This window comes from Hemicordylus capensis, chromosome 2 (genome assembly GCF_027244095.1).
Source record: "Hemicordylus capensis ecotype Gifberg chromosome 2, rHemCap1.1.pri, whole genome shotgun sequence".
In the NCBI taxonomy this organism is placed as follows: Eukaryota; Metazoa; Chordata; class Lepidosauria; order Squamata; family Cordylidae; genus Hemicordylus; species Hemicordylus capensis.
Genome location: NC_069658.1, coordinates 186746000 through 186754228, shown reverse-complemented (window position 1 = coordinate 186754228; position 8229 = coordinate 186746000). Strand labels below are relative to the sequence as shown.

General features: G+C 48.4%; 1 protein-coding gene across 1 annotated transcript; it reads left to right on the top strand.

The window, feature by feature from the left end:
• The first annotated feature begins 358 nt into the window (after nucleotides 1-358).
• LOC128344159 (LHFPL tetraspan subfamily member 5 protein-like) lies at nucleotides 359-8017 on the top strand. The gene is made up of 3 exons (XM_053293754.1): nucleotides 359-1514; nucleotides 6108-6350; nucleotides 7877-8017. Exons 1-3 carry the CDS (start codon nucleotides 1082-1084, stop codon nucleotides 7903-7905), a joined length of 705 nt encoding a protein of 234 aa, XP_053149729.1. The 5' UTR covers nucleotides 359-1081; the 3' UTR covers nucleotides 7906-8017.
• Nucleotides 8018-8229: the final 212 nt, after the last annotated feature.

Here is an 8229-nt window from a genome sequence, read left to right as displayed (position 1 = left end):
GGCATTACCACTTTCGATGGCAGGGGTTGACAAACATTAGTGGATGCTCTTTCACATCAAACATGATCTCTGCATATAAAAAACTAGCAGGTCAGGAAGAGAGCTAGACTAGACAGAAGTCTCCTCCCAGACACTTTTTGAGAGGAGGAGCATTAAGCTGTGAGAGCCTGGAACGGTACAACCCAGACACAGGTTCACCACCTCCCTGAACTCACCCTTATCCAGTACACAGATGATATAATCAACATTAGGATGGAAGTAGACTTGCATTAAAAACAAAGAAGTCTCTCCTCCCACCCCTGCACTGCCCCTACTGGAAGGTCTACTTCTTTCTCTGCGGTGGGATTTGTGTTCCTGAGGTTTGGGAGGATACTGAATTAAAGGCAGAGGAAGGAGCCCTGTCAATGTACCTTTCTCTTCCCCCCAACCCTCTCTTCTTGTATTCCTAAGCCAGGGAATAATTTAGCCCCAGAGGTGAGCATCTGCATCCTGTGTGGGAGATAGCAATAGGCAGGTGCATTAAGCCTGGCAAGTTATCACCCCCCTCCATCTTCACCTCGGCTCTTGATAAGCGCCAGAGCAAGGCGAGAGTGAATAACAGCTGGGCGTTTGGCCAAGCGGCAGCTTCTTCTGTCTCCTCCACGGGAGGAGTGAAGCCGGGAGTATGGAATGAGGATGGGGGAAAGCAGCTCCCTCCCTCAGCATGCTGCAAAGGAATGTAGCCAATCTCTGGGAAGGAAGGAATCTATCTAACAGTCCCCAGCCGAGAAGTGCAGAGACTGCAGAGGAAGAGAGCCTAGCAACCCTCACCCCAAGAGGGTGCCCGGAACAAGCAACTGCGCCGGTCGGTCCCCAATGGAAGAAAATCAGTGCAGCTGGAGCAGAGGAATGCAGAAATTTCTCAGAAGAAGTGTACAGCCAGAGGAGTGCAGCGGAATCCTGGAGTGAAGGAACATCGCAACTCCTTCAGAGGAAGATGCAGCTATAGGCAATCTCTGGAAAGGGGTGCACAGCTGTGCTCTCTAGTGAAGGGTGTTTGGGGTGAAGGTGTGGAGCAGGCCTTTTGACAGAGAAGCAGGCCATGCTAGCTGCCCGGGAAGCAGCGGCACTCTACCAGACGGATTTTGTACGGAACGCCAGGGCAGTGGGCGCTCTCTGGGCTGGCTGTACCCTCTGCTTTGGCATCTTGGAAGTCGTGGTGCTGATCCAGCCAGCCTGGGTCCAGACAGCACCACTTACCTACCAGCTACCCCCATCGGGGGTCCTTTCTGACCCCAGTGTGAGCGCCGTAGGATCCTTTGGCCTCTACCAAGTCTGTGTGGAGCGAGATGGTGTCCTCCAGTGTGAGGGTTCCTTGGTCACCCTTACCCCCATCCCGTCCTTCAAGGCAGCCGCTGTCTTTGTCCTGATGGCCTTGGTGCTAGTGATGGGCAGCGTGGCTTCCTTGGGTCTCTTCTGGGTCTGCAGCCCTGGGACTGTCTATAAGGTGTGTGCCTGGCAGCAGCTTTCAGCAGGTGAGAAAGTGCCCCTTAGTGGGAGCAAATAGCAGGTGGGTACAGGGAAGGTTTGGGCTACCTTCTTTTAAAAAAAATGTGAAAGAGAAAACTGGGAGGTGGGGAGGGGCACCGATTGTAAATTACAAAAATTACGGCTCAAACCCAGGATTGGAGCAACTGCACAAGTAACTCATATAGCTGCTGAGTATAATATATTTAAAAGCTACTTTCCAAGGTGACGGTCTGCAGACAGCAGCAGACTAGATTGATAGCTTGGATTTTTGCTTTCAAGAGGCAAGCATAGCTCCTATACCATTGGTGTGTCTCTGAGCGCCTTTGGGTATCATTCACTCCTATGGACAAAAATATAACACCGTATCCAGGATCAGTGTTGCACGGAGAGCATCAACAGGGCTCCTGCAGCAGTTGGGCACCTCCCCCATCGGAGCTCCCTGTTAAATACTCCGTGTGTGTGTGTGTAAAATCTCCTTCTTCCTTCTGCTACTATTTAATAATGATTATTATTATTATTATTTTATTTTATTTTATTTTATTTTATTTTATTTTATTTTATTTTATTTTGGTTTGTTTGTTCGTTCATTCATTCATTCATTCAATTTCTATACCGCCCTTCCAAAAATGGCCTCAGGGTGGTTTACACAGAGAAATAATAAATAGATTACTATTTATGTAGTGCTTTTGACTGTTTAAATCACTTCATGTACATGATAAGCCAAGGTCCCCAAATGGTGGACTCTAACTCCCATAAAATGGCCATGGTTGCTGGGAATGATGGGAGTTGTAGTCTAACAACAACTGGGGAACCAAGGTTGGGAATCCCGGATTTGAACAATCTTTCTGCAAATGCTGTAAAGTAGACACTATTTATTGTAGCAGATGAAAGGCTGAGGCCAAGTGAAGTATGGTTTGCCTAGTGAGTTCATGGCTCAGGTAGAGAACTGAACAGCGGCCACTACACACCAGCCCTTTTTAGGGAGTGGTGTGCAATCCAAGTGGTGTACCCCCAATAGGCAATCTCCATTACATGGTTGCAAAGGATGCTGGAATACCGCACTCAGATCATGTGGGTACTGCCACTTGAGGTGGCCAAAATGTCTTGGACTGACTCTGCTCATGCCTGCCTAGAGCTCATGGTTTTGTTTTGTTTTTTAAAGCCTGGAAACCACACTTCTAATTCAAAATCGTGTGGGTGCTAGTTATAGTTATTGTTGGCCAACCTACATGAAATGATTGTGAATTGCCCAGGGACTTGCATGTGGGGCAGTATAAAACTAGCCTAACTAGTTTAGTTAGGATGGATGGATGGAGAGACAGAAGCATCATAAAAGCTTTGGGGGAGGGGGCGGATGTGGGATCAAGATTGTGACTATGTGGTGTGAGTTGTTTGGTTCTTTCCACTTACACTGCAGTCATCTGCTCAGCTCTTTGTTGCTTGGATTTTGATGGCTTGTTGGGCCTTGATGTACATCTTTGGGGCTAGTTAAGGCTCTGTTGGATTACAACTGCCCCCTCCCCCACGGAGCCTGCTATTAGTCCTGGGAGCAAACAAAACTCCCACTGGAGAAGGGAAAGATGCTCTGAGTCTGGCCAAAGGTGTTCTCTTTTAGAATCACTTCTCAGATTCCAAGACAGGCCTGGCAGGAACAAAAATGATGCTGGGCCCTGTTTCAAACTAACTCTTGGCAATGGCTCTTCAAAACATGTAGAGTGACCTTGCTGGGGTTCCCAGCAGACTGGCACGTGATCTCAGAGGTGACCCTACTAAGGGATCTGCCGCATAAAGTAATAAAGTAATTAAGGATGACAAAAAGGGGGGGAAGATGGTCATATGTGACTCATGAGTAGGACTAAAAATTAAAAATGTGTCCAGGCAGTCCAAATTCTGTGCTCTTAAGAAAAACTGAATTCCTCAACTGGTATGAATGAACCCTTGCTAAAATGGCTGCTGTGCTGCTGGTGTCTCCCTGGTGTCTTCTGTGAATTGTCTGAAGGCAGTGTCATTTGCACAAAAAGAAGGTGACTTTCACCCGTTTCCCTTCTCCCTCTGCACCCCCTTCTGCTGCATGCACCCTGATCAGGAGGGTTCCATCCACAAACCAATTGGTGGTGGATAGGAAACCAGGAGATGGTGCCTTCCATTCACAGAAAGACTTAAGAACTACAGACCTACATGCTTATGGCTACAGCAACCAATTAATATGGGCTTTTATTTAGATGTTTCTGAAATAAATTGATTTTTAAAATTGTAAATAAGTGGTTTAAATCAACCTTTCCCCCCGTGGTGATTTAAATCATGAAATATTTTTTTTAAAAAATTGCCATGATTTAAATCTATACACTCTGCATGGGTTACAATTCACCTAGAGTGCTCTTGTGCAGGTCCTGTACACTCCCATGAGACTTGTGCAGGAGCACTTCCTGGTTGTGAATTGTGTGTCCTGTGCTCGTATGTAGAAGGTGGTGCTACTTGGCTTCCCACCTCCAGTACTAAAATGTTCTAGACCCAATGAGCTTTGCTGCACATGGCTTATTCTCTCTCTTCCCCACCGGGACTGGAGCAGAGGAAGAGAGAATACTAGGCCCCCATGATATACTTTGGGGTATATGTGGCATTAACCTTGAGAGGTCAGTAGTGGTCAGGAGCCAGTGTGGTGTAGTGGTTAGAGTGCTGGACTAGGACCGGGGAGACCCGAGTTCAAATCCCCATTCAGCCATAAATCTACAGTGAGGGAAATAAGTATTTGATCCCCTGCTGATTTTGTCCGTTTGCCCTCTGACACAGAAATGACCAGGCTATAATTGGAATGGTAGGTTTATTGTAGCTGTGAGAGACAGAATAACAACAAACAAACCCTCAAAAGCCCAGTGCCCAAAAGTCAGCGATGGATTTGCATTGTAGTGAGGGAAATAAGTATTCGATCCCCTATCAACCAGCAAGATTTCAGGCTCCCAGGTGTCTTTTCACTATATGCAGGTAACAAGCTGAGATGAGGAACACCCTCTGTAAGGGAGTGCTCCTAATCCCAGCTTGTTAGAGTACCTGTATAAAAGACACCTGTCCATAGAAGCAAGCAATCACTCAGCTTCCAAACTCACCACCATGCCCAAGACCAAAGAGCTGTCGAAGGATGTCAGGGACAAGGTTGTAGACCTGCACAAGGCTGGACTGGGCTACAAGACTATCGCCAAGCAGCTTGGTGAGAAGGTGACTACAGTTGGCACGATAACTCGCAAATGGAAGAAACACAAAACAACTGTCAATCTCCCTCGGTCTGGGGCTCCATGCAAGATCTCACCTCGTGGAGTTGCAATGATCATGAGAACGGTGACAAAGCAGCCCAGAACTACATGGGGGGAACTTGTCAATGATCTCAGGGCAGCTGGAAACATAGTCACCAAGAAAACAATTGGTAACACACTACGCTGTGAAGGACTGAAATCTTGCAGTACCCGCAAGGTCCCCCTGCTCAAGGCAGCACATGTACAGGCCCATCTGCAGTTTGCCAATGCACATCTGAGTGATCCAGAGGAGAACTGGGCGAAAGTGTTGTGGTCAGATGAGACCAAAACCGAGCTCTTTGGCATCAACTCAACTCGCCGTGTGTGGAGGAGGAGGAATGCTGCCTATGAGCCCAAGAACACCATCCCCACCGTCAAACATGGAGGTGGACACATTATGCTTTGGGGGTGTTTTTCTGCTAAATGGACAGGACACCTTCACCGCATCGAAGGGACGATGGACAGGACCATGTACCGTCAGATCTTGGGTGAGCACCTCCTTCCCTCAGCCAGGGCATTGAGAATGGGTCGTGGATGGGTATTCCAGCATGACAATGACCCAAAACACACAGCCAAGGCAACAAAGGAGTGGCTCAAGAAGAAGCACATGAAGGTCCTGGAGTGGCCCAGCCAGTCTCCAGACCTTAATCCCATAGAAAATCTGTGGAGGGAGCTGAAGGTTCGGGTTGCCAAACATCAGCCTCGAAACCTTTCTGACTTGGAGAGGATCTGCAAAGAGGAGTGGGACAACATCCCTCCTGGGTTGTGTGCAAACCTGGTGGCCAACTACAAGAAACGTCTGACCTCTGTGATTGCCAACAAGGGTTTTGCCACCAAGTACTAAGACATCTTTTGTGAAGGGATCGAATACTTATTTCCCTCACTACAATGCAAATCCATCGCTGACTTTTGGGCACTGGGCTTTTGAGGGTTTGTTTGTTGTTATTCTGTCTTTCACAGCTACAATAAACCTACCATTCCAATTATAGCCTGGTCATTTCTGTGTCAGAGGGCAAACGGACAAAATCAGCAGGGGATCAAATACTTATTTCCCTCACTGTAGCTGGGTGACTCTGGGCCAGTCACTTCTCTCTCAGCCTAACCTACTTCACAGGGTGGTTGTGAGGAGAAACTCAAGTATGTAGTACACCACTCTGGGCTCCTTGGAGGAAGAGCGGGATATAAATGTATTATAATAATAATAATAATAGTGGGCTAGCGTCTTCCTAGGAAGGGGTGTCGGTATCAGCACCACAGCTTTATTAACTCCTGTGCTGGCTCGTGTCCCTGCCTCTTCTCTCTGTCTCACAGCAACCTGTCAGGCCCTTGGTTGCCTCGTTTTCCCAGACGGCTGGGGAGCACCGGAAGTGCGAGCTCTGTGTGGGCCTCGGGCTAGAAGCTACACACTGGGCACCTGTACCATACACTGGGCTTTTGCCCTTGCCTTGCTGGGCATAGCTGATGCTTTGGTACTGGCTACTCTTGCTTTCGTGCTGGGGAACCGGCAGGATGCTCTGCTGCCTGCAGGCTATGCACCACCTCCAGAAGGAAGAGGTAAGCCAAGGCATGCTCCCCTCCCCCTCTTCCTTGGCAATGACAAGAGTCAGCAGATGCTGCCGCAAGTACCAGCTGCATTAGAAGAAGCAGGGCTGACAGCAATGTTAGCTGTTGCCTAGCAATGGCCAATGAGAAACAAAGATGCATCTGGACTAGGGAAGCTGGAGGAGGCTGGCAGAGGGAAAGAGGTAAACAAGCAGCCCCTTTCTGCCCTCTCTAGAACACCCCCCCTCCAATACAAATAAATGGAAGGGGGTCGTGCTTCTGCTCAAACAGACATACTGCCATCTCTTCCTCTGTCACTGGCTGGGATTCAGGACTCTGGATCTCTGCTCTGAATACTGGCCTTGTGAGGGTGGGGGTGGCAGAGAAAGCAGCATGCTCCCTACCTCCCCTCACATTTCGGAGGGGGCTGCGTGTGCTCTGTACTAAAACTCCCATGGCGTGCTCTTTCAATACTCTTGCAGTGAAGTAGGATCTAGCAGGAAGGGACTGGTACCTAGAACATACTTTGGTGGGGAAAGAAACGGGATCTAGCATACTAGAGTTGGGCATGAGAGGTGAGCTGGGAACCAGAAAGCAGAATCATAGAGTTGGGAGGGTCCGAAGGGCACAGTTTTCAACCTCCCACCTTATTGCAGGGTTATTAATTCAGCAACGCTTCTCACCACTAAATCCCTATAGTCCCAAGAAATTATAGTGTGCAGAAGACTTGGAGTAAACTCTCATTACAACACAATAGAAGGTGTTGTGGAGACGCCCGCCCATCCACCCCCCACTCCTCATACTTCAGATTCGCATCACCTATCTATGGGTCACTGCTATGGTCTGGAGGCACACAACGCAGCAACCGTGTTAAAAGTTAAACAGGTCGAAGCAATATACTGTGTTCAGCAATTTGGAACAATATAAAAGAGCGTATCTTTGAAATCTGATGAGAACGTTGCCTTCTCCATCTCTCTGCCCTTTGCCTGGAGGGTTTTTCAACTGGCCTCTGCCACTGTGCCTTAATATGCAGATATTGATGTGCAGGCACTGCCCCTGCTAACTGGGAAAAGAGGCACCTTTCCAAGTAGTGGTTCTCTTTTATGTAGCAGTGGAGAAGCAACTGCCCTTATTTCCCAGCCCAGTACAGCTTTCCCTCCGGGCCAGGGGCGTAGCTAGGGGAGAGGGGGCCCATGTTCCTCCCTCTCCTCGTGGCCCCTCGGAGTGAGGGAGATAATGAAAAAAATAGGGAGGGGGGCCCTCAAGAGCCCGGGCTCTTTGAATCCATCCACTCAATTATAACTACACTCCTGTTCCAGGGGCTGCTGTCGCTAGTGTTTCCTCCTTGGTTGTGAATCCTTTGGCTACCCCTCCTCATTCCTCCTTTCTCTTCCTTCCTCCCCCCACTTAATTTCCCCCCACCTTCTCTTCAGAGAAAGAAAATGATTGTGATGCCTCTCTTGCGGCCACAACATATACCAGTTGAAGACCAGTATCTCAGAAAGTCTTTATTCTTTTCCTCTTATGTATGTACACAGGTGTGGCCTCAGCATTGACTCCAGACTGATTCCTTTGTCCTGGTAAACTCCTCTCCTGGTGGCAGCCTTCATAGTTGGGCACTCACGCATGACACGGAGCAGCACTTGGTTCTAGCAATAAAGGTGTTTTGTTTTAAGAGACTGGGATGTGGTGTGGTGGTGTGCTAAGTTCTATAGCACTTTCAGTGTGTTTTAAAAAACCTCTTCTCTTGTTCATCATCACCAGAACACTCCAAGGTAGATAATTATGATCCCCCCATTTACAGAAGAGAAACCAAGGGTGGAAGGAGTTTGCTTTGCCCAAGGCCACTAAGTTCATGTCTGCGATGGAACTTGAACCCACACCTCCCAGC

Bases quoted from the DNA above. Each gene is read 5' to 3' on its own strand.
- LOC128344159 (XM_053293754.1), top strand. From the start codon at position 1,082: ATGCTAGCTGCCCGGGAAGCAGCGGCACTCTACCAGACGGATTTTGTA. The intron at 1,515-6,107 runs GTGAGAAAGTGC...TCTGTCTCACAG, and splicing joins CTGGCAGCAGCTTTCAGCAG to CAACCTGTCAGGCCCTTGGT. The intron at 6,351-7,876 runs GTAAGCCAAGGC...GTATGTACACAG, and splicing joins ACCACCTCCAGAAGGAAGAG to GTGTGGCCTCAGCATTGACT.